Source organism: Hydractinia symbiolongicarpus, chromosome 9 (assembly GCF_029227915.1).
Source record: "Hydractinia symbiolongicarpus strain clone_291-10 chromosome 9, HSymV2.1, whole genome shotgun sequence".
In the NCBI taxonomy this organism is placed as follows: Eukaryota; Metazoa; Cnidaria; class Hydrozoa; order Anthoathecata; family Hydractiniidae; genus Hydractinia; species Hydractinia symbiolongicarpus.
The window spans coordinates 14,245,597-14,273,572 of record NC_079883.1 but is presented as its reverse complement, the minus strand read 5'-3'; the positions used below and the strand labels follow the sequence as shown (position 1 = coordinate 14,273,572).

The 27,976-nt window shown below is 32.5% G+C and overlaps 4 protein-coding genes and 1 long non-coding RNA gene across 6 annotated transcripts; 4 read left to right on the top strand and 1 right to left on the bottom strand.

Annotated features, from left to right (window-relative positions):
* Window positions 1-1,506: 1,506 nt before the first annotated feature.
* LOC130657418 (zinc finger protein 778-like) lies at window positions 1,507-7,952 on the top strand. The gene is made up of 2 exons (XM_057460401.1): window positions 1,507-2,816; window positions 5,515-7,952. Exons 1-2 carry the CDS (start codon window positions 2,814-2,816, stop codon window positions 6,334-6,336), a joined length of 825 nt encoding a protein of 274 aa, XP_057316384.1. The 5' UTR covers window positions 1,507-2,813; the 3' UTR covers window positions 6,337-7,952.
* Window positions 7,953-8,253: 301 nt separating this feature from the next.
* Window positions 8,254-11,560, top strand: LOC130657417 (protein AAR2 homolog). 2 transcript variants are annotated; one of them, XM_057460399.1, is made up of 6 exons: window positions 8,265-8,860; window positions 9,657-10,001; window positions 10,327-10,386; window positions 10,675-10,773; window positions 10,948-11,036; window positions 11,231-11,560. In XM_057460399.1, the coding sequence occupies exons 1-6, from the start codon at window positions 8,551-8,553 to the stop codon at window positions 11,378-11,380; spliced, it is 1,053 nt and encodes a 350-aa protein (XP_057316382.1). In that variant the 5' UTR covers window positions 8,265-8,550; the 3' UTR covers window positions 11,381-11,560. The 2 variants fall into 2 exon arrangements, with proteins under 2 accessions (XP_057316383.1, XP_057316382.1); XM_057460400.1 differs by lacking the exon at window positions 10,948-11,036 and having other exon boundaries at window positions 8,254-8,860.
* Window positions 11,561-12,221: 661 nt separating this feature from the next.
* Window positions 12,222-17,205, top strand: LOC130657419 (neo-calmodulin-like). The gene is made up of 5 exons (XM_057460402.1): window positions 12,222-12,815; window positions 15,079-15,139; window positions 15,522-15,665; window positions 16,166-16,408; window positions 16,580-17,205. The coding sequence occupies exons 1-5, from the start codon at window positions 12,735-12,737 to the stop codon at window positions 16,702-16,704; spliced, it is 654 nt and encodes a 217-aa protein (XP_057316385.1). The 5' UTR covers window positions 12,222-12,734; the 3' UTR covers window positions 16,705-17,205.
* A 2,640-nt stretch (window positions 17,206-19,845) lies between these two features.
* LOC130656890 (uncharacterized) lies at window positions 19,846-20,964 on the top strand. The gene is made up of 2 exons (XR_008985020.1): window positions 19,846-20,043; window positions 20,741-20,964. It is a non-coding gene; the product is annotated as an uncharacterized LOC130656890 (long non-coding RNA).
* Window positions 20,965-20,988: 24 nt separating this feature from the next.
* LOC130656889 (neo-calmodulin-like) lies at window positions 20,989-24,910 on the bottom strand. Its single transcript, XM_057459831.1, has 5 exons — window positions 24,566-24,910; window positions 24,131-24,203; window positions 23,400-23,543; window positions 22,350-22,592; window positions 20,989-21,330 (listed from the first exon to the last, which is right to left on the bottom strand). The coding sequence occupies exons 1-5, from the start codon at window positions 24,620-24,622 to the stop codon at window positions 21,266-21,268; spliced, it is 582 nt and encodes a 193-aa protein (XP_057315814.1). The 5' UTR covers window positions 24,623-24,910; the 3' UTR covers window positions 20,989-21,265.
* Between the last annotated feature and the right edge of the window lie 3,066 nt (window positions 24,911-27,976).

Here is a 27,976-nt window from a genome sequence, read left to right as displayed (position 1 = left end):
TTTTAATACAAGTGGGGCTTTACAATATTGTTCTGTCAGAGGTTAGAGTTGGTGGGAAGATCCAGGGGCAAATTTAAACTAAGTTAGGGGAGGGAAGATTAGATTTGATTTAAAAAAAATAGTTTTAAATAACAATATACATAATGAAAGAGAACTACTTTGTTCATCACTAACATACTGCCTGGCAGTGAGCGGGATTCGATCCACGGTCCCCGTAACTGGGAGCCGCAGACGAACCCACAACACTACGTGCGGCAATATGTTAGTGATGAACTCAGATAGTTTATCCCGATGGTGTGTATACATAGGTGAATATTTATCATAGCACATCCGTATTTAATTCTCAACAGAGAGCTCTGTTGAGAATTAAATATGGATGTGCTATGATAAATATTTACCTATGTAAACAATATACATATCTGCAAATATCGTAAAATTGTTTGCATAATATTTGTGCCTTATGACTGCTCAGCTTTCTAATTCTAATAAAGGGGGAAAAGAGTTTAAGTGTCCTTAACAAGGCCTGGGGGTAGAATCTGCAGCTACAGCTGTTACCTCACTGCTTGCATTTTTATTACCTTGTAAAACACAAACAGGGGCATAATAATAAAACAATGCGTTATAGCAATTTCTATAGTGAAAACACTTGTACCATCCATATGCCTACATCAGTTACTTATTTATGGCCCTGTTACATGGGGCTATTTGAGCAAGAAGACTGCCTGTAAATGTAATCAGCAACGTCATATCCATTTCTGAGCAGTGACAGACATATATTCTGAAGAATAAATGTGGCTACGGCCTTCTTTTTATAGTTTCAGCTTCACTAGTGCTGGGTCAAATCTTGTAGAAACACAGAAAGATAGAAGCACAAAATTAAGTTTAAGGCTCTAAAACAACAGGAAAAAAATGCACAACATGGCACTTCCAGGGCCTTCTGGGTGTGCAATTTGTCACACATGTCACAAAAACTCATGGCAAAGTTTGTGAAAACTTGGTGAAAGTTTTTCCATGCTTTGGTTTTATCTTTTTATGAACAAAAAACAATGATGGAATTGGAAAGTGCTGTTTCGCATTTTGGGAATAATTTTGGCAATTTAGGGAGTTATCAGAGGGCAATTGTAAATTTTATTCAAAGAATAGTCAAAGCTGGCCCTCATATCAGTTTTTTGTCATTTATGGTCAGTTCTTCCATTTGTCTCAACTATTTATAGCAAGAACAAGAACGATGTAAGAGATTAATTTTATTTTTAGCAGCAGAACCAATAATAAAATTTTTGCCAAGCTACCCAACTTAGCTAATCAAAAAAAAGAAGAAAACCTGGATGGATAAATCAATCTAAAATACATCTGTGCACTATTGTGGATTCTGGTGCAGTGCAAGGGGAAGATCCACAAAGTCACAAGAACGATAGAAAAACCTCACATTCTCTTCTTAACGCGCCATATTGATTATCCATAACTCAACGCGCCATATTGATTACAACCATAATCCATAAACTGAAATCACAAAATGGTTCCCAGCTTCTGTGTCGCACGCTGTTATTTTTCACCCCTCGTTTTCCTATTTTATTTTATACCCTGTTTACTTAATAAACTGATGGCCATTAGCGAGCTTTTTATCAAAAAAAACAAACCTATATGTATGTGGGGTTTAAAGGCCAACAAAAGTTTGTTTGTGCTGTGCTCGTTGACCTTAAAAAGCTTTTGACTCTGTTGATCGTAAAATTTTGTTAAAAAAGCTATGGTGTTTTGGCAATCAGAGATGCTGCCTTTGACTGGTTCAAGACCTACTTAAAGGGGCGCATGCAGCTGACTCTGTAAACGACACAAGATCAGATCTGTTTCATGAAGACTCTTTCAGGGTGCTGCAGGGATCTGTGTTGGTCTCCCTGCTTTTTCTTTTGTCTAATGACTTAAAATCTGTCAAATTACCACCATCTATATGCAGATGATACAATCATTATTCCATCCCATAAAAACTTGAGTACCCTTGTCCCACAGGTCCAGCTAGAACTTTCACAAGTCAACATCTGAGGCAGCCCTTAAAATTTGCATCGGCATTTGGCACTACCGACGTAAAATACAAGGATAATGTAGTTGCGTCAACCAAAAAATTGAAGACGTAATATTGTTTTGAAATTTTTAGAAAACAACACTTGTGGTATTGTTTGAGCTTCTCCCACTCATTGCGACCAAAGAATAATTACACTTGATTTTCAATGAGTTAGGCCATTATCACTAACTAAAATCACTCAAGCTACAGAAATACCTGGTGCAATTCGATTCGTAATAATAATCGAAAAAACTGTATAACGTATTAAAAAGAAGTCCAGAAGTTCTCTCTCTCACACAATTTCCACTTGTCATTATCTTAGGAGATCAATACATCGAATTAATGAGAGGTCTAGCCCTTAAGAAGGTGAATAAAAAAAGTTTTTGCCAGCTGCAAAATTTCATTACAAAAAAATATTGCCAACGCAAATTAGTTGAAATGTACCTCATGTTGGCAGTTTTATTGCCGACGTGAAAAAAAGCGTCTGCTGGCTAAAACTATGCTACTATAACAAAATGACTATAAATGATAAAAGTTATTTTGTTGCAACAACAGTTATAGAAATAGGTTAAACAAACGATTGTTGAAGAAATGAGATTTGCAATTTTAACATTTTCTTTGTAGAATGATTTCCAAAGATGGCATTTCAATTCACAACATATTGTAACCTGGTAATTCAAACTCTGTCTTGGCTGCACTTCGTTGTGAGTGTCTCCCATGGCATATCTTGTTGGTCTCTTCATCATAATGCACTTGAATGGTATGACATTTACAATCTTACACAGCATTAAATCCTCATACATGAAGGTCACTAAACTTAATGCATCTATGGATCTCATATCTCATTATAACATACAGTAATAACATCAAGTGATGATATAATAGACAAGCAACACACATGTATCTGTCCAAACCTTTTGGCTGACTTTAAGCCTGGCATCCTCATCAGCAAAACACGCAAGTAGTAATTAGCCAGTACTCTTGCTCCCACTGCTGGACTAAAACCTGGTTTATTCAAGGAAACAGTGCAGCTAGAGCAACAGCATCATTATATTTTTTAATGCAAGAGAGATAAGCCAAATGAAACCAGTAATAAGCTGTATTCAACAACACTGTTTTTAACAATAGCCGCGATGCTGAGGGTTATGTGATGCATCGGTTGACCAGAGTGGTATCACTTAAAAAAAAAAAAAGTGTTGATAGTTTGGCAAAACAGATACAGCGTCACTGTATAGGGAGGGCAGATAGAAATCTTACCGCTGTTTATAAATCCAAAATTAAAGTGGACAATGTTCAGGTATTTATAGCCTTTCTGAATAAGCATGGCATTACGGAGGTCTGATACCTGATGATGAAAACAAGCAGGTAGGAGGGGGAGGATGACACTTCTATCATGTATTAACCAATATGGGCCAAGTGAAGTTCCTTGTGTAAGATGTCTTAAACTCCTTTTGTATCTCTGATGCTAAGAACATTAGTATGTACAAGGCAACAGAAAGGTTACTGCAGTCCCCACAATGAACATGAGCTAAATGTTCATTTAGCTCCAGACAATGTTCACAATACTGAACTGAAAAGCTGAAAACAGTACAGAGCATTACGTCACAGGCCTTGTAATTTGTTCCGCTTTAATACTTTTAGCAGGGAATGGAATATTTGGTACTGTGATAGGTATTGCGAATAAAAAAAAACTTTGGTTGTCCCTATCTTCTGCTTATTTTGCCAACCCAGAGAGAAGACAAGTTAGGGCAGAAAAATGTCATTATTAGTAATGTAAAGGTAATAATAACAGTAACATTAAGATTTCTTTGAGTATCTAAAATAATGTATGTTGGTTGAAAATATCAGTAAAACACTCATTATCAGTATAATAAGACCTGCTATAGTAGGATAATCAATACGATATTTGTAGATATCATCATACGAAAAACTTATAAAATGATCTGACGTCCCCTATATTTTAGTTGAAGATATGGGCTTAAAAGTAAAATTAGTTAAGGAAAAAGAAATTAGAAGCAGTATAAACTGTTGTTTCACAAGTATCATCAAAACTTCTTTGGGATATTGGTATGCCAAATGTAAAAAATTGATTCTTTGGGGATGCTGATATTATCTATGCTTTGTACAAAATGACCTTCTAAAAAGAATGTTCCATAAACGTTCTGAAACATAGGAGTGCAGCCATAAGTTTGAACAGGACCAAATGTTTGTGTTGAAAATTTACATTACTAATATGATAACTATGTTACTGACGTCAAACTATTGTATTAATGTCAACAAATAGCATCAAATCACTGTTATTTGTTGTTCTAAACTGCGAAATGTACTTTAAAACAACCCTAATTCGAACTCTGATAACCAATAAAAATATTGGTTGACTACTCTTTTATCTCCATGCACCTGTCAGACATCTTCATTCCATCTTCTTGTCCCCTTTTGTCTAGTTACCTTGGCTAACTCTTACGTTAGTATTCCAAAAGTAGTGGTCTGGCTACAATGGTTTTTTTTCCTCAGAAGATTATTTATTATCAAATATTTGTCTTCGACTAAAAGGTAGAAAACAGCAGAGCATTCTAACAGTTTTTAATGTTAGAAAATCTACAAGCATTGCATCCATCCATTACCAAAGTGCCAATATAATACTGTCATGTATTAAATTGTTATGTATTTATAGGAACTGCTGGTTAATTTTAGTTTTGGAAAAAAATGTAAGCCTACACCATAAATGTACATTTTTTCCATTTTTGGTGTCATAAAGCATCTTGGAATTTCTTTTTTGTTATTTCTAATTGATATATGCCAAATGTGGATTAGATATACTAATTTTAGTCCTTCACAAGTTAAGATTTTATGTACATGTAGGCTTTGTGTGTTCTACAAAAATTGACAGGTATGCTCAGGCATGTGAACCCCTGGTTGTGCACATTTTATGTATGCAATTCAACCTCAGTAATTGTTGAATGGCTTTGAAAATGTATTCAGACAAAAAACTACAGTGATGATTTGCAATATTTCATAAATGTTATTACCAGAAGCCCAGAAGGGAGAGGAAGGCAGAATACACCTGCATTTAGTATGGTTCAAAATGGTTGATCTCAAGCATTGTCTAGAAAAGTTTGACAAAAAAAAATAGTAATTCCTAATTGCTTTTTTGATTGTGTTGCTTTGAACTACTACACCCTTAAGCACTTTATTATTTAAGATTAAGTATTTTGTCAGTTATTGCATATAGATAGGTTAAATGGGTGGCAGTTAAATATTATTACAATAGGTGTTGACAAATACTTTTTCCCACCAATGCTGTAAATGATTATGATTAAATAAATTCAAACTTCTTAATCAATTACATTGCAGACATACAGTGACAATGGTTATTTTAGTCATCACTAGATATGGCATCCTTAAAGTAGCCAAATGTTTCCTCTACTTGTGTATTGGTTTTCTACATATAATTTTAGTACATTACCATTGTATCCAACCTAACCGTTGTCAATGTCTTTCATCAGCAGTCCTTCATCACAAATGCAATGGATAAAAAACCAACAACAAATGAAACAGAATACTACTGTGTAACATGCAAAAAATATTACGCTTCATATAAAAGTTATGGTAATCATATGCGTTCTTATCACAGCAAAAACAAGGAGAAATCAAAGTGTCCTCATTGCGGTAATTGTTTCACTAGGAGAGATAATCTTCAGCAACACATTAGACTTTTTCACATGGGGAAAGGGCTAACTTATGCATGTGAAAACTGCCATTGGTCTTTTAGCACTAAATATGGTTACTTGAAACACAAACGAAATTGTTTAAGAAGTCCTGTGAAAGAGCATCTTCCACAAAATGACTGTAATATAAAAGTTTTTAGCAGAGATATTGTTTCAAAAGAACAAGAATGCAAACCAGATCTTGTGGTTGCCAACTACCCATTTGGACAAGCTTGTGGTACTAAGATGGATATGAAATCAGGTTTTTATTGTTCTAAACATAGCCAAGACAAAAAATCTGTGCACAATTTCAAGGAGAATAACCTTTGTAAAAGACATGAGCAAACATACTTACATGAAGGACATAAGAGTTGGCACTTTGTTAAAAGTCACGAAGAAGAAATAGTAAATGGCGGTAGATCCAAATCAAGCGATGAAAGTAAATATAAACAAGTCCAACCAGATTGTGTTATAAATAAAGCGCTAGATTGTGCCTTGTGTAATATAACATTTTTAACGGAACAAGATTACAATGATCATAAACCGTATTGTGAAGAAATGGCGTCATCCTAAAAAGTTTTTTTTAAGTTACAATTTGGCTTATTCATATTTGAGAAAATCATGCTTATTCGGATTTTCTGTACAAACTATCCTACAAAAGAAGTCACTCTTGTAGTGTGTTGCACTCAAATGTTGAAGTAATTTTTTTTTTTTTTAACAAATTTTACTGAACAAGTTAAAAAATAATTTTTTGAGGAGACTCGATTTTCTGCCTAAAGTAGGATTTCTGCAGTCAATGTCTAATTGATATTTTTAAATAAATGATATTTAATGAAAAAAAGAACATTATTTTCTTTAGCTTGTATATGGTAAAGTTATTTTTTAAAAAATTATATTATTTTGCAGTATTTAGATTTTTTGCAGTTTTTTTATTTATTTTATTTCTAGTGAGTTGCATACCTTAGCAAAGCTTTCTACAACTTTCACAAATGTACCATTGAACACCAAATATTAAAATACCAAAAATTTAGCGGAAAAAAAAATCTCTTTTCTCTTTTATTTACTTGAATTTTTGGTGTTTTGAGAAATTTGAAGTTATTGGTTTTTGCTGACAAAGGTTTATAACCCTCAACAGAATTTTACTTTTTCTAGTTTTTTATACTTTTTTTATATTCAATCTAATTTTTTACTTTTAGTTAATAATTGGAGATCAAATTAAAATATTCCCTATATTTTACATAGCAATAATGAGCTTCCAGTGTAGGGAAGTAACACACACAAAGTTTTTTATTATCACACCCTAAAAAAAGTGTGTCAAGGCTGATTAAATCGGGTGTTAGCATAAGGCAACAAAAGATATTTTTTAACCTATATTTTTTATTTTTTGTCATTGTTTTTAACATTCACATGCTATTTTTTCTTATTCTTAAGTTATATAAATATCTATGTAATAACACAAAGACTGTTTCTGTCTGTCTGTAACAGGCAAGGTAGATATGTTTTTTTTCCTATGATGTAGCCAAAAAGTTATGGTTTAAATGTTAAATTTTACGTTTCTGTTTTATACAAAAACGTTGAAACTTTTGATTTTGATTGTACATCGGACTAATTAGGCAAGCAATATTTTTGTATTTTAGTTGGTCTTTGATGACAGTCTCCTGCCCGAGTGCATTTTCCAAAGGCCTTATTGACTAGTTTTGTATAAAGTGTAGAATTTCTCACAGAAACTTCACAACTGTGTCATATTAATGGAGTTTCCGCATATAAACTTTTGCAAATCATCAAAAGTTAACCTAAAAATTTGGAAAAATTGATTTTTAGAACATATTATTTTAAAACAGAGCATAAAATTAAAGATGGAACAGACCATTTGTGGCTAAAAGATGTTTTTTTGACAAACACTTCATGAAATTAAATATATTTTTTACGTTTGTAAACGTTTACAAGTCGATGCTCTTGTGATGTAAACCTTTGCGAATTTAGCAAATATTCATGGAAGTTTCTGCCCATAAAAGTTTTGCCAGCATTTTATGCCAAAAAAGCCAAAATATACCCTCAAGCATATATTTACTATTATTTCATATTTACTTTTTACAGCATATTTTGAGTTTATAAATTGCATACCCATATCACTGATTTGTATTTTTCTATTAGTGATTTTTTGAGAAGGCATATTCATTTATCTTTTATGGTATAGTCATTATTTAAAGGCGAATCACAGGGTTGTAGAACCCAGAGGGGGCAGGGACCCTCCCCCAAAATTTTGTTGATCTTCGTTAATATTAGAGACAAGATGGAGATATGTTTTTACCTAATCTAAAGATTTGTCCCTCTCCCCTTAAAAAAATGAAAAAGTTTGGTGTTATGTGTTGTCATAAACCATTTACGTAAATTCCCATAAATTCCATAAAAAATTTTTATTTTTTGCTTTTTTTTTCTCCTCTCTTTAAATTAAAGATCATTATTTGCTTGTTTGATTTTGAATATCTACTTTGGTAGTGTCAAAACACCTGGAATTGAGAAAACAATAGTGTCAGGTAAACTTCTCATCAGTCAAATGATAAGTTGAACACTTCCCCTAATGATTTTTGTTGTTACACATCATCAAAATATTTTTAATTATTTTGAACTTACCATTCAAGTCTCAAGGGCCATTCAAAATAATTTAAGGTTACATTCTATTGAATGATCCTTTATTGTTTTATCAATATTCCTTAAAATTTACAATTTAGTCCTTCTTTGCATATGCATACGCTAGGTTGATATGAAAGAAATTGGTCCCTTTAGATGATATCCAATATAGATTTGAAGAGTAATGGTATTTTAATATTTGAAGATATACCTGCTGGAACTGAGGTGGGAATTGACTACCATTCATGGCATGTTGGACCGAGGTTTCGAGGTATAGCTAATATACCACCTGGCTTTCATTTTGTATTCTTCAGTTCTGTAGATAAGCATGGTCAAAAAGCACCAAGAACTGGATTTTTTGAGTTTCTTGACAAGGGTGATGTTGTTGTAAAAAGGTTTGACAGATTGAATGAGGACATAAAAGATGAGAGTGTGCCAGATGAGGAAAAGAAAAGATATTTGAATGGTAAGTGATCCTTAATAGAAAAAATTTGATGATTTTAACAAAAATCTATCGTATAAAATTCTTGCCAAATTAATTATTATTTTTTACTCCTTGTCAATTTTAAAAAATCTGATTGGTAAAAAAGTAGGGTTTTAGTATTTGACGACGACTGACTTTCTTTTTACCCGGTTTTATAGTGGAAATTGTAAAAAAACAAATAATGTTGACTGGTTTTAAAATGCATTATCAACTTTTATGTTTTATTTTTCAAAACAAGCTTTTGTCATTTACTGAATTAAATTCTCACTCAAATTATTTGTTTTGCTAATTCTTCCTAATTTCTTTTTCATACAATTTTCTGCTGGAATCTGTAAGACTTTCAGTATGGTGTTTTATATCCAACCAGTTTATTTGCCCCTACTTCATGTAGGAAATTGAAGATATATTTTCAGCAACATTTTAAAAGCAACATAAGACTCAAATCCTTTAAGAAAGCGAAGAGAAAAGAAAGTAGGGATGTTAAACACAACAAAAGTTTCTGACGCAATCTTTCTACTAATTCTGTAAGTTTTATACAAAAAGCGTTAAACCTTTTTTGCATAAGAATATATTGGCAAGTAAATATGCAATTCTTCCATTCTAAAATAGATAGTCAACAACCAACAAACGAGCCTGTAAAAAAAGAGAAGTTTAATTAAATTTAGGCAAAAAGAGTCAATTCATTTTCTTTTTGCCAAATATTTGATTTTTGTTCTGTAGAGTTGACTGACTTTTCCTATGGCTGTACTGAAAGATATAATTTTTTCTCTTTTGTTAGACATTTCCGAGATTGGTAAATACCTGGCTCCATACCCCACGGAGGAGTGCAAAAAGTGGTGCAATTTGTGCGATTGCATCTCACCGTCCTTGCTGACGAGAATTCAACCTGTTTGTAAAAAAATCAATTTTTTGACAGAAGTTTCTCTAAAAACAGCTGGTAAACAGAAGAGAAGCATTGCAAAGTTGGATAGTAGATTGATATACAACGAGGACACGAATGTTTTGATCAAATTCACAGAAATTCCAACCGAGCTTCCAGCCGACATATCTCCACAAGATAGAACTAAACATTGTCTTGACTCCAGTTTTTTTCTTCAAAAGTTAATTGAAAGTTGTCCTGGAGGTATTTTTAGTGCTTAACTCTATTTTTAATTTAGAGTGGGAGTCTCTGCGCCAGTAAAATAAAACTGTTAACCTGCTCGTACTTGTGTACTTGCACGAGAAAGATGCATATTTTGGAAATTATTAAAGCTGACCAAGTATATGCATTAATTACTTCTCCTCTGTTTTGACCGTCATCTGCTTTTCCATTACTTTGGAAAACCACCGCAAACTTTTTTGTGTCATTTATTTCGCCCATCGAGACGCTAGTTAAATTTCTTCTAACAACAATTTCTTGTTTCAGTATCACATTTGGTAGTGTCGTGTTTTGTAATTGTATTTTCTAGGTGAAAATGATGTTATTGGTGAGATGCAGTTTGCGTTCATATGCTTTCTTATTGGACAAGGTATATCTGATTTGTTTGGTGTAGTATTTCTTGATATCGCTTTGTTACGCATCGTATTTTGTTGTTACTACCAGGATGAGTCTTTTATAGTAGCTGCATTGTTGATCGGTTATATCGACTGATGTTAATAAAAAATTTTCTTTATTTTCGAACTTACCAATACCTTGGATGTGAAATTGGGGGGATGGCCTGTATGTACCTTCAATTCACCTATCAGATTGTACCGTGGTCAAACTCGTCCTCAGTCCTCAATGTACCTCGGGTTTACTATATATATTTTTGTTTTAGTGTACGATGCTTTTGAACACTGGAAGTTGCTAGTAACACTGATAACAAACTCTCAAAATATAATTTCTTCGAAGAACGATTTTTACATGAAGTTTCTTAGTAAGTATCTTGTGTTTTAAGTGTCTCACTTTATGTTGCCAGCACTCGAAAGCTATGTGATTATCATAAAACCTCGCTGTTGCCAAAAAATCTTTATTTCACCCTAACGCCTTAACGATAAAACATCCTGACTCGGTATAAAAACTGATATTTTGTTTTTTCGTTGACTTCTAGATGTAATTGAGCTACATATGGACGAATGTCCGGATGATTTTTTCATCGATATTGTTGCTCAGAACAATTTTCTGGTGAAAACATTCCAGGCAAGCTTTATTTATAAATATACAGGTTTCTAACTGACGATGAAAAACAGAATTATATTAGTGCTTTTACATTTATAAGTGTAACCAATGAATTAGTTTGTTGTGTCAACAACCCTGATCGTTTTGTCTTCTTTATATCATCTTGTAGTGTGAGGTTCGGTAATTTTCATGTACGCTTTTCAAATTTCTTTTAGGCGTTTTTTCAAAGCTTCAACTCTCCAGATGACAACAGTGGCGAGCTACTAAAAGGACTTTCATTACTAAAGCATAAACTAACAACACGTTTCGAGTGGGATTTTGACGAAGAGGACGAGGACGATCTTCCTGTAGTTGTCGAGTTATAACAGACGCTGTTCCTGTGTCTTCTGGTTTATGAGGACATCTGAATGGCTTTTCATTGCTGACGGGGATTGAATTCTATTTTGCCAGATTAAAACATGCTTAGAATAAGAGAGACAATATTGTTTTTTTAAATCGAGATTTTATAGTATTGGAAAGAAATACAACGAACCCTAAATTTTCTCTATTGTTGTTTTAAGTTTGCTGTATTTTGTTTATGTGTTTGCTGTTTTTTGTGTTTTCAGAATTTGTGTTTACCTAAATAGCAAATAAAAGTCAGGATAGCATTCTTAAACGTTTTTTAGTATTTGTAGCCTTACCATTTCCTCGTCACATATATCCTCAATGATTCTTGTTCCCAATCCCTTTCCACCGTTTATTATGAAGTTAAATAACTTCTCTTTAAAACTGGAAATTGGAGTTACATTAAAAAACCTTAAAAAATTTTGTTCGACATGCCTATCAAGAACCGTTACGTACAAATCTTAACCGTGACATATGGTATAGCTTCATGTACGCCGTCATCTGGAGTTATAGATGGTCAGAACGACTGGACAAGAGGATATGTTTGAATTTTTATTCGTTAAAAACTTTTTTTATTTTCTTGTTATGCTGGACACAAGTCATGACATTCTATTCTTTTATCAGTCTGACTCAAAAATGTTGTCCAAAAATGTTGTCCTAATCTTCACCCCACGCTAAATCCATCATATCAAAGACCGTTTTAAGATGCCATAGAAATATACCGTGGCAGTTATTCAGACGTTGGCGTGCATGCTGAATCATCTAATTATTTTGTTGTTTCCAAAACGTGGACCGTTGTTGTGAAACATAACAATGTTATGACTCTCCCCCTGCGTTGTTCTATTTATATTTTTCATCAAGATATAGTAAGCAAAGTTTACAGAAGGAAACTTTTTTAAATTTTATGGACGCCAAAATTTATGCGGATCATTAAGATGTTGTAACAGAGGTATAGATGAGCTTCCTAGTTTTTTCCTTTTAAAATTTTGTTTGATAACTGGATCCGTGTTAAAATTGAAAAGTTTACATAACTAGATCCGTTTGTGTGGAAATTGGCGCTTAAAATTAGATCAATTTAAATGTCTTGGGTAATTGAGTTTTCGGATGTGTTTTGTCAAATCGGAAAGCGGAGGAGTTAATCTGTGATTTAGCAGGCTAGTTAATAAATTAGCTTGTGTAATTTCTGACTTAAAAACTTCAATGTGTTGGGTTTGAGCTATTCATTTTTGATTATCTCGAAGAAGTAGAACACAATTTTCCACTCAAGCGCAGAAAGGAGAAGACCAACTTCGTGCGAAGACCGAGAACTGTCCAATCAGAAGAAGGAATATAAATATGGAATTTTCTTTTCATACTGCTCATGATTTTCATGACCCTATCTTTTGGGAGCTTTGGCAAAAGTCGGAAAATATTCAGGTCAGTAGATTTCTTTTAAAATAAAATATAACCTATGACTTAAACCTAACGGTGTTCAAACTTTGCGGGTGGATTGCTGTAGCAGCGCTTAAAGGGGGTTTTCACATAAACAAAGAGCAACTTTTGAGGCGCGTATTTTGTGTGAAACATAAAATCTGTTTGTGTTCGTTTTCATCTTGAAGGCGCCATTTTAGAATTCCGCTTTTCCTCAAAAGTATTTAACTTTGTACTCTCTTCGGCACTTGTTGCGAACAGTATCAGGGCTATGGAGAAAAACAGCCTAACTGTATTTGAGGTCCTTCCTTGTCGATAAGAGCGGCCTTACAAGACAAGGTCATTTTCACGATGGAGAAAAAAATATTATAATTTCAATGCGCATGTACAGATCAGGGTAAACCCTAAAAAACAAAGTTTAACTCAAAAAGAACCATTTTAAGGTTGTGGGTAGTACGACCAATATTTTAACGAAGTAAAAATGTCATATGGAAGCATTGCTGATAAAAGCACGCGGGAAAAGCGAATATCAGTTTTTTCTCTCCAAATTTTGTGTTTTGAACGGTAGTTTTTTCGTCAGTTTTACATTTTAACAGTAGCCATATTTGTTTTGATTTTATTTTACATTGTCGATTTCGTTTATTTAAATTTTCGTAATCAATTTTTGGCGCGTTTTTCATGTGACAACGTCTTTTAGATAGATCTCCACCAGTTTCTAATTTTTGACGACAGCACATGTCTAACGCTTTTTTCAAAAGAATTGTCAAATTACGTAACTTTCTACCGTATTTTGTATTGTACTTTTTATGTACCCAGCGGTCGGCACGAATTTGTCATTAGGAGGACACCTCCGTTTCTTATGCTGGGAAGGGTTTTACCTCCTCTAGGCAAATGTACTTGGCAGCGATCAACCGAATTATATCAGACACCACTGTGGCAGTACAGCCATGTTGCTTATGGGAATGAAACAAATAATTTGTTTATAAATTAAAACAGTTTAACATTACTTGTGGGACAGGTTGCGTAAGAAAGTGTCAATATTTTTTGTTATTTTATAACATTTTATTTATTCATTCCTACAGTAAAGTCTTACAGAAAATTAATTTTAATGTCGTTTCTCACAGATTTCAACAAGTAAAGAAAAATATATTGTTAACAACTTATTGAAAATTTCACAACTGCGGAATTAAGTCGCAACTGCCCAAAACTCAATTTATTCAATGACTGTCAAAATAAAAATGGATTGAGTATTCATGTGTGTGTTCAAAAATTATAAAAAACTTTTGACAGCTTTAGTTCTTTTCACAATCACTAAACTTAGATCCCAGGGCCCCTGCCTGCTGTGATATTACTTGATTTGAAAAAATATTTAAAAAACCTAGGGCCAGGTTTATAACGCTTACTATTGGTTCACTTAGAATAAAATTTTGCTTGAAATCCAAAAAAAAAATATTGGAAAAATAAAATAGGGGAAGGCAAGAGATAATGGGTTCCAACTTTACGGCCAATTATTCTGTGACTTCGCGCATCTATAAGCAGATACGAAAAATGACAGAATCAACAACGCAGAATCCGTACCTGGAAAACAAAAAGCAAAGAGAAGAAATGTGTAGGGAGCGAGTGAAAAAATATAGATTTACTTTGCCGTGTAAACATGGAAACTTAAAAAGAGTTGTTCCTGCAAAAGTTAGACAAATTGCTTCGCTAGAAAATGGACCTAAAATATTGACAAAAGATTTAGTTGAGGATACAGGCGAAGAAAATGTACTCGCTGTGCGTTTAAATTTATGTATATAATACCTACGGTGAAGAGTTTCTTTTGTGATGTTAGTTCTTCTTTGTATTCTCCTGCGCTTAATTAGTGAACTTTCTTTACTTAATATCTCTTTAATAATAGCCGTCGTCTGTCTGTCTGTGTGTCCGCGAAAGCGGCGTCCCGTAACGGAAACACGAAATTTTTAAAATGCGCACGAATATCAAATGCGATATATTGTTATCCACTTTGTGGCGACGGGTAAATTTAAAGGACGAGCGAATGCGACTTGTTAGTTTAATCCTAGCCATCATAGCCGGAAGGGCACGCTTTTTATTTATAAAATACCTCTGGTTGAGAGATGCAATTTCAAAAGACTTTCATTCTCTTAATTAAATTTTGCTCCGAGGTTTTGGATAACATCAAACCATTGAAATAAATAATTCCCGCTTCGTCCCCAGCTCCTGTTAACTTTTGTCAAGCATATGTGTTCAAGAATTTTTTATATCTCTTTAGGAAAAACCTGAAATCATTGATGAAGCTTCTGAGAGAGCCTTCCAAAAACACGTCACAGAAGGTAATTTACACTTTTACAATAACGAAAAATTTCACCTTCTGGTAAAATCGGTGTTTGAGAAAATTTAAAGTAAAAAATCACAGTCGATTTTGTTTACAATCTCGTTCCCAATGTTTCTCGCCTAACATTGACGCTTCCACGTTAGCAATACCGGCTTTAAAATTGGGAAATAAAACCCTGGGGACAATGATAAAAGCCCCTGAGGATAAAAGCTATGAAGTTTACTGTCAAAAACCCTTTTTATTGTCTGTATATAATTTTTCTCTTCTCTCTGAAGTCTATTCTATATTTTATCTGAGGAAACATGTTAATAAATTGTGCAATTTTTGTTCGTTTATTTAAAATATCACATATTTTTATGACGATAACATTGTTTCCATAGAATTGGAAGAGAGCTTTAAGTTGTTTGATCTTAATGGTGACGGTGTGATATCTGCGTTTGAGCTACGAGCTGGGATGAAATCCTTAGGCAAAGAGATGTCGATGGATGAAGCAGAAGAAGTTATTGAAGTTCTCGATGAAAACGGTAAGAGTTCAGTTAATATCTCAAAAAATAAATGTAAGATCAAACCTTCCAATTCTCAAGATTTGAACCGCAGTATTTCGATGTCAACAAAGACATCTCGACCCAAATAATTTCACCAGAATTCCTCTAATGTTATAAAAGTTCAAAAAAAAAATAAATAAATAAATAAAAAAAATAATAAACAATAGTTAAACTGGATTTTAAACCCAGTGCCCAGGCCTTTTTTATCTGGCGAGAGTAACCACCAAACTACGAAGCCTCCCGGTTTTGGGCCAAGGTTGGAATGATTTAGGAAATAGATTTAACCCCTAATACACCCCTACAACCAATTGAACACAAAGAGCCTATGCGTCACCCCTAGTCCCCAGATTTTTTTTGCCTATTTTTTTTATGAGAGACGTCATCCGTCATATCGAAAAGGCAAAACACCCTTGGGACGAGGGTGCCTGTGCGTTTGTTTATTGTTTAACATCCTTAGAAAATGTGTCCTTGATTTTTAGGTAGTGGAACGATAAACTTTTCAGAGTTTAAATGTGTCATGTTGGATAAATTAAAGCAAGGCACGGAAGAAGAAGATATAAAAGATGCTTTTGATGTATTCGATGAAAACAAAGACGGCCTCATTTCTGCAAAAGAAATTCAAACTTTGTTTACAAAATTAGGCGATGCTATCACGTTTGAAGAAGCTACTGATATTCTCTCCGGTGGAGATTTGAATAAAGATGGCTACATTGATTTTGAAGGTAATAAAATGAATATATTAGAACTAAAAAAAATGAAAACCAACTTTGTTCCCAGGGCATCTTGTATCTTTTCGCTTCCCTAATTTCAGTCTTTAAGGTATCCTGTATACCTTAAAGACGATCGTTAGATTACGACTGCTACAGGTTAAAATATATATTAATTTCGTTTAGAATTCAAAATATTTTGTAAAAATATGAACGATCAACATCTCCAGATCATCAAAGAAAGAGAAGAGAAAGAAGATGTAATCTCCAATCCAAAAAATCTTGACCACACTAGCCACATTATACTATAACATCCACAAACTGCTAAGTCGTATCACTTTGCGTGTCACTCCGATGGTTTTTTTATATGGTTCAACTTTCAAAGCTATACTACCATCAAAAAATCATTTGCTCTCTCATTGAACATGCTCAGCTTATGTCACTAAGAGTCTTCCGTCAAAATAAAGTTGATTGAACTTTGTCCAAGAATATTAGAACGAAAAGGAAATCGAAATATATAATAAATAATAAAAAATATAATGATAATTTATTCGTTTTAATTATTTAAATATGTAAATAAAATAATTTATTGGTTTGTTTTTTCTCACCGGATGGGACAAATAACTGGGCTGGTACCTAAGTGTCTTTTCTGTCATTGTATATATCAATTTTTTGAAGAAAAAATACAATTTTCTTAATTGTTTGAGTTTTTTTTCATTTATAGGAGACACGTAACTCGCGTAGTTAAGTTATTATTTTAAATAGCGAAACGACCAAAAAAAGTATTTTAGGTCAAATTTCGAGCAGGTGGTATTCCACACCCATTATTCATTTCGATTTTTGTTGATTGATCCAAAAGAGTTTATAAATAAAAATAGTCTTTCCCACCTCATTAAAAAGGCGTCTGCATTTCCGGATTTTTTGTCTAATTGCCGCCTCAAAGGTAATGAATCATGGCAAAATATTTAAAATGTCGAACAAAGTATCAAAATAATAATAAATTTGAATATTTTAAGCAAGTCTCGGCAAAAATAGGTCTTAAACGATGCATCTTCAAAAATCAGAATATTAACAAAAAATGCTGACGTCAGCAAAAATTATCGCTAACAGTCATCATTTGAGGCATAATTTTTTATTGTCAGATGAAATTATTCGTACCAAATTTTAAAACTTACAACCCAACATATAGAAATTATGGAGTAAAGGATTGCCCCGTCCCCCCTCCCCCGGCGCTATAAACCCCGGCATGAACAGATTTTGAGCACGTCAGAGATGGGTATAGTGATTTTTTAACGAAAATTGTTGAACAGGTCATAATTTTTTGTTAAATAACGAAAAATTCTTTTCTTCTTGGTATTTAATTTATTTAATTTACATCCCAAAAACGTTTCTCTTCCCAGTCTGGAACATCAAAAGAATACCCCCTTATTATATTTACCATTTGAAACGTTGTTTCAACCATAAAATATATATTCTAACTAAAGTTTTAAACCGTCAAATTGCATTTAAAATCTGCTAATTTGTTGCTCTAGTTAACACTTGTTAGACCAACTTTTAGCTATTTTGTTGCTGATAAATCGCAATTAGAAGGCTTGACTGCTTTTATACTGACCCAGCCTTCTCCTCAGGGCATCTTAAACCTTTACTAGTATCTGTCACTTGAAACTGGGAACAAAGTTGTACTGATCACAATGTACCTTTAAAATATAAAATTATTTTTTTTACGGAAACGAGGTTCACGAAAACGAGGTTTCTAGATTGCCATAATAACTGATGGGAGAAGACAATTAAATATAATTATATGGCAAATAAAAGTAATTGTAGTTTTGGGAATAAAAAGTGAAAATTTCGAATGTGATTAACAACTTAGACCCATTCCTCTTAATTATTAAAGTAGATTTTCTTGTGTCAGTGAGCTAGTACTAAGTTGTTAAAAATTGCTAATGTAAATTTCACAGATTTTGCTAAAAAATGATTTTCAAAAGGAGAAATTGATGTTGGACAGAGCTTGTAGAAGACTTTCTTGCTTAAAGAAGAACATGGGATTTTTGATGTGGTAAATGTGTATTGCTCCAGACACTCTTTTCTTAACACTTTTGTACAAGAATTTACAGAACTATTGTTTCTTTTTTTAGGCTAGTTGGTTTTTTTATATTTTAGCTCAAAATATAGTATTGATTCCAATTTTTTAAAAATGTCCTTCTTTATAAAATCCTATATATTACCTAATAGATGGCCTGATAAGCCCTAACAGAATGTTACTTCAATAACATAATTATCAATTGCATTGGCATAACAAAAAAAATCTTTGTTCATAGCCTTGGCTTGTTCTTAACATGTTCTTATTTTTTATTTTTAACCAAAAATGTCACGAAAAAGTTGTGTTCCAATAAAATTATTTTTTGATTGCAAAGAAAGGTTAAATAACTTGCGAGTTAAGAGCAGCCAGTTACAAAATTTTCGCATTAAATTCAAGAGTTGCGAGTTGGTGCAGTAATTTTACGACATTAGATCCACGAATTACGTTGTAAATTTCACGAGTTGCTTTTTAAAATGAGAGTTTCAAATTTAAAGTGCTAGTTGCACTCGTAAAATTATTGCAACAGCTTCGCGTTTTTTAAACTAAAAACTCATAAATCGTTTGGCAACTCGTTACTCGTAACATGCAACTCGTTACTCGTAACAGGAAATTCGTAATCGCAACTCGTCGTTTACTGAACCAGGGAGAGTTTAGCATATCAAAGTATCACTCAAACTTTTTGCAGTATTAAGTTTTTGTTACAACTATACTGAGAAATAGGGGGAACTTAGAACATTTGAAGAGTGAACTGGAAATGAAGGCCTTATATAAAAAGACTCTATACCTACGAACAAATCGACGGCAAGTAAGCAATGCGTCTTTTAAAAACAATTTTTTTGCAAACAACCTGCACCCTCCGTGCAGCGAGTGAGCTCTCCAAAGAAAGTGAGGATGATATTTTCGCTACTAGAAAAAAATTGAAGAATGAAACGTTGTGGCGCTCTGAGTAATATCTAAATCTAATTTTGATCGATTAAAATCTTCAACTTAAATTCGCTGGATATCAAAGTAACAAATGCTTTAAATTTTTTCTAGCTTTGTCAAAGATAATATATCTTTCTAACTGTAATATCCCATGACATATAAAGGTTCATAATATTTTAATTGTGTTTTTTATTGCTACGATACAGAGAAGTTTGTAACATATTTTATTGATACTATACTGTGATATTAAATTATGTATGCTGCATATTTATATATATTTATATATATTTACAAATTAATTTAAACAGCTGTTATATTGATCATATTCAGTTTATGATTTTAAAAGCAGCTGTATACGAAGTTTAGAAAAATTAAAAAGTATACATGCATTCATCATACCCTTGGAAAGTGTCGCCATTTTTAAATTCATTTTTGCTGTATTTATTGATGTATGACCGTCTCCATGACATGTGAAACATTAAGAAATTTTGCTTGGATATTTAAACTTTAAAAGAGAATTTTTAATGTTATAATTTTTTGCTAGTATATAAAAAAATTAAAAAGATATGAATCCTCTTTGGGCTGTCATTTGGTTTCTCGTCCTTTGGTTCATTGGCTGGCCAGTTGGTTTCTTTTGTGCATATTGGTGAGTCTTCCTATACTTTAAGAACCTTAGACTGCCAGAAATGTTTTATTTTTCCCGGCCGTATTATTTTTAACGTTTCCTACGGATAACAAAACAAGTACACGCTTTTTTTTATAAGAACAATTGTCTCACACGAGTCTCAGATTTTGCCAAAAAAATAAAAACAAATTAAGAATAATCTGAGTCTGCCATTATGGCAGCCTTAGATTATTGTTTTTAAAACTACGAACAACCTGAGTCTGGATTTCCTGATAAAATAAAAACAATCCAAGGTGTAAATTCAAAATAAGAACAAATCAGGCTGGAAAAGGCTCAAAAATAAGAACAACTAGCCTCTGGTCCAATTTTACTGGTTCTTATAAAAAAGCTTGTAACATGTTTTCTTCTTTGTTTAAAAAAAAATTGAAAATGCCAGCACCCTAGTTTATTAAAAAATCGCAGTTCCTCTTTTTTGTGGCAAGGTGAAAACGTCAACCTTGTACGAGGTTGGCAACAGCGTGTTATAAGTTCGCCCAGATTTTATTTATTCATAACTTCTAAAACTTCAAGGACAGCCCTAATAAAACGTATCGTAGCGTATACAATGTATCTTCTAAGTCTTTGGTTTCACTAACTATATGTTATTAGATTTCTATTCTAAACGGTTATTTTTTAAACGCCTCTTCTATTATATTCATTTATTTATTTTTTTGTTTAGGTATGTCTGCTGTCTTCCCTTCGAAGTTTGCATAGATCCTTTGAAACAGCTAAATGAGTTTCTCTTCAAAGGTGTGAAGCTTCCCTATGAATGCGCTGTACGTATGAAAGAAGGTAAAGCTGGATGGTGATGGTCTTACATCAAGTTGTAGCACAGCACTTTTGACATAACACTTCATGTAAAATAAACACGAAAGATATAAATAAAACATGTTTTTAACACAACATTTTTTTTGCAAGTCTGAAAGCTAGGGAAAGATATAGTCACAGTGTGAGATGCAAATTCTAATCCTACACTGCGAATGGACGGAGCTTATACGTTGCTTCTTATGTAAATAAGCTTCCCCCTAAGATAAGAAAGAAATATTCAATAACTACTCCACACTACTCCATTAGAAATGTCAATAGGTTTAAAATTGATTTTCTAGACTAGTGCGTTTTGTTTTCTTTCTACATCTGCAACAGCAAAGAGGGAAGGTGCGAAGTATCAATTCTGTGAGTAGTTGTCCAATCAAACATCATAAACTCAGTGTTGATTGTCTTCTTGCGATTTTACATCGTGCAGAAATTGAAGTGAGAAACGTTTGAAATCTAGAAAAGAAAAAAATCAATAGATATTTGGAAAACCAATATCTTCCCAGAGTTTGTACGAAGGTTTAACCCTTCATGGTTTACGCCATATCCTTTTTAATAAAAAGGCAAGGAATATAGCTCCGAAGTTTATTATTCCATTAAGATCAAAAACAGGCCTTAACGGCCTAGGGGATATAAAGAAGTTGAAGGGGGAGGGGATTTTGAAAATAAAATATCTTAAAATCTTTCTCTTTTCTTTAATCCGTGAAGAGAAAAAAATCCAGATCGTTTTAATTAAGCGTTTATAGCAGTGAAGGGGTTGGTTAAGGATTTCCACTTATATTAGCCTTATTCATGTCTCGGGGAAATGGTGACGAGTAAGGCACTTGTCAGGAGAAAATAAACATAACAGCTGTTCTCGAAAGTAAATAAAGGCAAAACTTGAGGAATATCAAGGTCAATGTTATTTTAAAGAATTATTCTGAATAAAAGAATTTTAATAAAGCAGAAAAAGTATTACAGACAATGGATTTGTTCCTCAGCGTGACGCTTTAATAACTATAACTCAACAAATTCAAATAGAGAGCCTCTGAAATACTATCGTTTACCTTGTGATCCAGATATACAAAAAAATATAAACAATTTTGCAAAACATGTGGTATAACCGGATCGGAACGAAACAAGAAAAATACTTTAATTTGATTGGCTATCTTTTTCCTGTTCTTTTCCGCAAGAAAAGTTAAAATCATTTTAACTTTTATTTTAAATCGAAACAAATTGAAAAAGGAAAATTTTATCAACCAATCAGATTCCAAAAATCACAATTGTCTGTTCCGATCCGTTCCACTTCGTTTTTAAGCGGAAATCCACTATCCACTATCTCTTTTAGTCATTTTCTAACGTATTATTTTCTACTTAGCCCCGGTGCCGTAGGGTCTAGATCAGATTAAAAATTTTCATTAGACGGTAAACTATAGCACTTTGCGATTACTCTGAGGTAGCTAGCGCTCTTTACGTCAGACAAAATACTAAAATACCTTCAAAATCGATTAATCCGTCTTGATCAAAGTCTCCACTGGAGAGGATCTCTGTAGCTTCTTCATAACTGACTGCATCCCCTAATTTAGTAAACAACGTTTGAATTTCTTCAGGAGTTATAAAGCCATCTTTGTTTGCATCGAAGACGTCAAAAGCATCTTTTAAATCCTCAACAGCAGTTTTGTGTTTTAAATCATCTTCGATAAAATTTACAAATTCTGCGAAAGTAATGTGCCCATCACCTGACAACAACAAGGTGAGTAAAAAAATAGGTAACCCATCTCTCACAAAAAAAAATCACTAACGTTAGCAAATTATAGTATTCTCTATGATTTACGGACCATTACACCGGCCTAATCCCGGTCAAATTCTCTGGTCAAAGAAAACTTCTAAAAAGGGACAAGGCAACCTCGTTCCCAGCACCTGTTGTCTCTTTTTTATGGCGTGACGGCGAAATTATCGCCGTCCGATGTTAGAATAGATACAAGATGCCCTGGGGACCAGGCTGGGGGCAAGGAATTTTTGCACACAGAATAGGCAAGTTCTAATTAACGGACACCTGAAGGAAATTATGCAACTGCTCTTGATATTGTTTTCATTAGAGAAGTAAAGAACCAACCTAGTCCTCAGGACTTATTAGGGTTTTTTTTATTCAGTTCAGGTCATCCAAATATAAAGCGTCTACCAAGTGCTGGGGACAAAATATGTAACGAACGAAAAAACTGTGTTCTTATAATTTAGCTCTTTTTTATTTTTTTGCTGTCTCTTTTTTTCTGAAACAAGCACACGAATCCCATGATATCCGAAAAAGTAAAGTAATAAGGGTAAAAATGTCAACCTTTTAAAAGACGAACACCGCTAATTAGCAGATAGACTTTTTTGCACCAATGGTGTCCACTAATAAGAGAGATTATTCTTAAATATAGCTAAACTGCCGAACTCTCTGCAGATGGCGTTGGACACCCTCTATTTCAGAATTTTCGCATATATAACTACATAGTATGAGAAAAGAAATGAGAAGCCATCGAGATAATGTTGACACAACTCACCATTTCCATCAAGGCAATCAATAATTTCCTTCACATCTTCCAATGATATACCTTTTCCGACACTTGCTATTACCGCATGTAAATCATTTGCAGAAATTCTCCCATCACTGTCTACATCGAAGAGTTGGAAAAGTTCTTTGGTTTCTAAAAACGTGTTCTTAACTTTTAACTATAAAGTAAATAGCTTTTTTAACTATAAAGTCATTTATCGAGTTGGCAATAAAACTAAATGGTTTATGGCGGGAAAAGCTGGACAAAACAGCACCAGTTATTAGCATGTGGGAAAATCAACGGCAACACTGCATCGATATTTTGTGCATCTTTAGCATGAACTAATGAATTAATCTGTGGAATGTCTGAAATAAAGCCGCAACACAGCCACTTTGAACAAACAGACAACCGGTATTATTAATACAGAAACTTATGGCTACTTGACATGCCCTTGAATAGCTACAAAACGAAACCATTGAAATGAATTTTTAATGTTTTTCGTTCATAAGGTTTTCGAAAAGTCAGACCTTGGGTTATTACTGTAATTATAGGTACGATTAAAATGGTGTTTTTGATTAAAAAGGTCCTGGTTTTTAAAGATGAAAGTTGGTATGCGTTGCCTAACATATTACGGTATTACAGTATTTCAGTATAATTTTAATATTTTTTCTACTAATTAGTGTTTTTTCTAGATCAGTTTTTAGGATGTATAAATTTTAACTGCCAACAAAAGTTTTTACCTTCTTGTATGTGAACTTTGTTTTTCTTTTCTTTTTTTATCTGTAACATTTCTCGACCAGGGAGTACTTCTTGCTAAGTAAGAACAAAATAATAAATAATAAACTATAGATTTACATGACTCTCCCCCTGGCAGCTTACTCGCAAAGTTCCAGATGAAATCAAAGAAATAAGAGCTCAAATTTAGTTATTTTGTTACTAAAATTTCGTGGTTTTTCGCCCAATAAATGCACCATATATTCCGTATATTGGAAAGAATACATTTTAACTGACTGAGCATATTAACAAGATAAAAAAATTTTTTCGCTAAAAGCTGCTACAACCGATATGGGCGGCTTCGAACCTAAGTTTTAAGAAATTGGACCTAAATCTGGAAATGACGAGAAAGGGTAAAAAATATCCAAAAAAACAAATTATTCATGTCCTGAGTTACTTACGTCTCCATTTAAAACTTCATGAAATCTTTGCGTTTTCTCTCTTTTTGTTGAATCCATCTTACCTCCGCAATACTCAATGATTGAAAATGCTTGTGGGTTTGTGGAATTAATGATGAAACTAGATAACAGCTTACTTTTTTTTGGATGTTTCTCCGTCGTGTTTTCGACCGCTGGCGTTTGATGTATACATTTACGCACGCAAATGTATGTAATTCAAATTTTAACTTTCAAGTCGAAAACTTGAATAGGTGTGATTTGAATTCCTTAAATAAAGCTAAAATATTTTATAAAGACGTATTCAAAGAAAAAATCTTTCTGTAATAACAATTTCATTTTTATAGCAAAACAATTTTAAGAGCATAAACTGCCCCTACGCCTACAATTCATTACTACTATGATAAATTTTATTAATTATGTAAGAAAATATTTTCACGGTTTGTGGCTTGAGGTTTGCCACGCGTTGGCGGATATCTAAAACATTAAATTTGCGGAATATTTTGTTTGCAACTAACATCAGTGTTATTTCGTATTTACAAATTGAGATCTCGTTCGCGAAATTTTGTTTCCATGAAAAACATGGTTGCTCTGTTAATTTGCGAAAATAATTCTGCTGAAAAAACCATAAATGTAAACATGTTAAAAAAGTTTGCCAGTTTCTTTTGTGTGCGTTTGGGCGAAAGGTATAGCCTAAAAAGTATGTCTGGTCCGTTTAGTTTGAAATTTTCTCAGCGTTTTGTCATGTTGAAGCGAAGTTATATAATTTTCTAATAAAAGAAATTAACATTGTCTTTTAAATTTCTAAACTAAGAGATAATTAACACAGATTTATTATTCTTAATATTAACATAAAACTATTTTAAAAACGCCCTGTAACAAATTCTAATTTAACATCTTTCTTTTTACATAAGATATTGTACTTTTGACTTTTACCAAGTGGGTCTGACATGTCCAACATGACGAAGTGACTACTAATCGGCTTTCTTCTGGATTTTTTATATGGTAACTAACTGTTTACCCTTAATAAATAGGTCGTAAAACATTGAATGATAGTATTGTGAAGCAAATACAAGAACTCTACTTCTTTCCCGGGACATTTGGCTTTTTGATTAATACCCGTCCGTAATAACGGCTAAGGAGTCACAAGACCCTAGGAACGAGGTTGACTGGAACTGTCCCAGATTTGCTTAATCACCACGACACAGTATGAATGAGTTAAAACGAAGCATATATCTGCATAGAAGTGGCAAACGTAATTACCGAAAAAGGGGGTACAGAGGACTCTGCATGACCTTTAAAATGGATTTGATTCAGTGCTGAATTTATTTATGGACAAAAAATTATCTATGGATAAGAAATTATCTATGGACATGAAATGATCTATGGATATGAAATTATCTATGGATATGAAATTATCTATGGATATGAAATTATCTATGAAGATGAAATTATCTATGGATATGAAATTATCTATGGATATGAAATTATCTATGGATATGAAATTATCTATGGATATGAAATTATCTATGGACATGAAATTATCTATGGATATGAAATTATCTATGGATATGAAATTATCTATGGACATGAAGTTATCTATGGATATGAAATTATCTATGGATATGAAATTACCTATGGATATGAAATTACCTATGACATGAAATTATCTATGGATATGAAATTATCTATGGATATGAAATTATCTATGGATATGAAATTATCTATGGATATGAAATTATCTATGGATATGAAATTATCTATGGATATGAAATTATCTATGGACATGAAATTATCTATGGATATGAAATTATCTATGGATATGAAATTATCTATGACATGAAATTATCTATGAAGATGAAATTATCTATGGATATAAGATTATCTATCGACATGAAATTATCTATGGATATGAAATTATCTATGACATGAAATTATCTATGGACATGAAATTATCTATGGATATGAAATTATCTATGGATATGAAATTATCTATGGATATGAAATTATCTATGGATATGAAATTATCTATGGATATGAAATTATCTATGGATATGAAATTATCTATGGACATGAAATTATCTATGGGTATGAAATTATCTATGGATATGAAATTATCTATGGATATGAAATTATCCATGGATATGAAATTATCCATGGATATGAAATTATCTATGGATATGAAATTATCTATGGATATGAAATTATCTATGGATATGAAATTATCTATGGATATGAAATTATCTATGACATGAAATTATCTATGGATATGAAATTATCTATGACATGAAATTATCTATGGACATGAAATTATCTATGGATATGAAATTATCCATGGATATGAAATTATCTATGGATATGAAATTATCCATGGATATGAAATTATCTATGGATATGAAATTATCCATGGATATGAAATTATCTATGGATATGAAATTATCTGTGACATGAAATTATCTATGGACATGAAATTATCTATGGACATGAAATTATCTATGGATATGAAATTATCTATGGATATGAAATTATCTATGGATATGAAATTATCTATGGATATGAAATTATCTATGGATATGAAATTATCTATGGATATGAAATTATCTATGGACATGAAATTATCTATGGATATGAAATTATCTATGGATATGAAATTATCTATGACATGAAATTATCTATGAAGATGAAATTATCTATGGATATAAGATTATCTATCGACATGAAATTATCTATGGATATGAAATTATCTATGACATGAAATTATCTATGGACATGAAATTATCTATGGATATGAAATTATCTATGGATATGAAATTATCTATGGATATGAAATTATCTATGGATATGAAATTATCTATGGATATGAAATTATCTATGGATATGAAATTATCTATGGACATGAAATTATCTATGGGTATGAAATTATCTATGGATATGAAATTATCTATGGATATGAAATTATCCATGGATATGAAATTATCCATGGATATGAAATTATCTATGGATATGAAATTATCTATGGATATGAAATTATCTATGGATATGAAATTATCTATGGATATGAAATTATCTATGACATGAAATTATCTATGGATATGAAATTATCTATGACATGAAATTATCTATGGACATGAAATTATCTATGGATATGAAATTATCCATGGATATGAAATTATCTATGGATATGAAATTATCCATGGATATGAAATTATCTATGGATATGAAATTATCCATGGATATGAAATTATCTATGGATATGAAATTATCTGTGACATGAAATTATCTATGGACATGAAATTATCTATGGACATGAAATTATCTATGGATATGAAATTATCTATGACATGAAATTATCTATGGATATGAAATTATCTATGACATGAAATTATCTATGGATATGAAATTATCTATGGACATGAA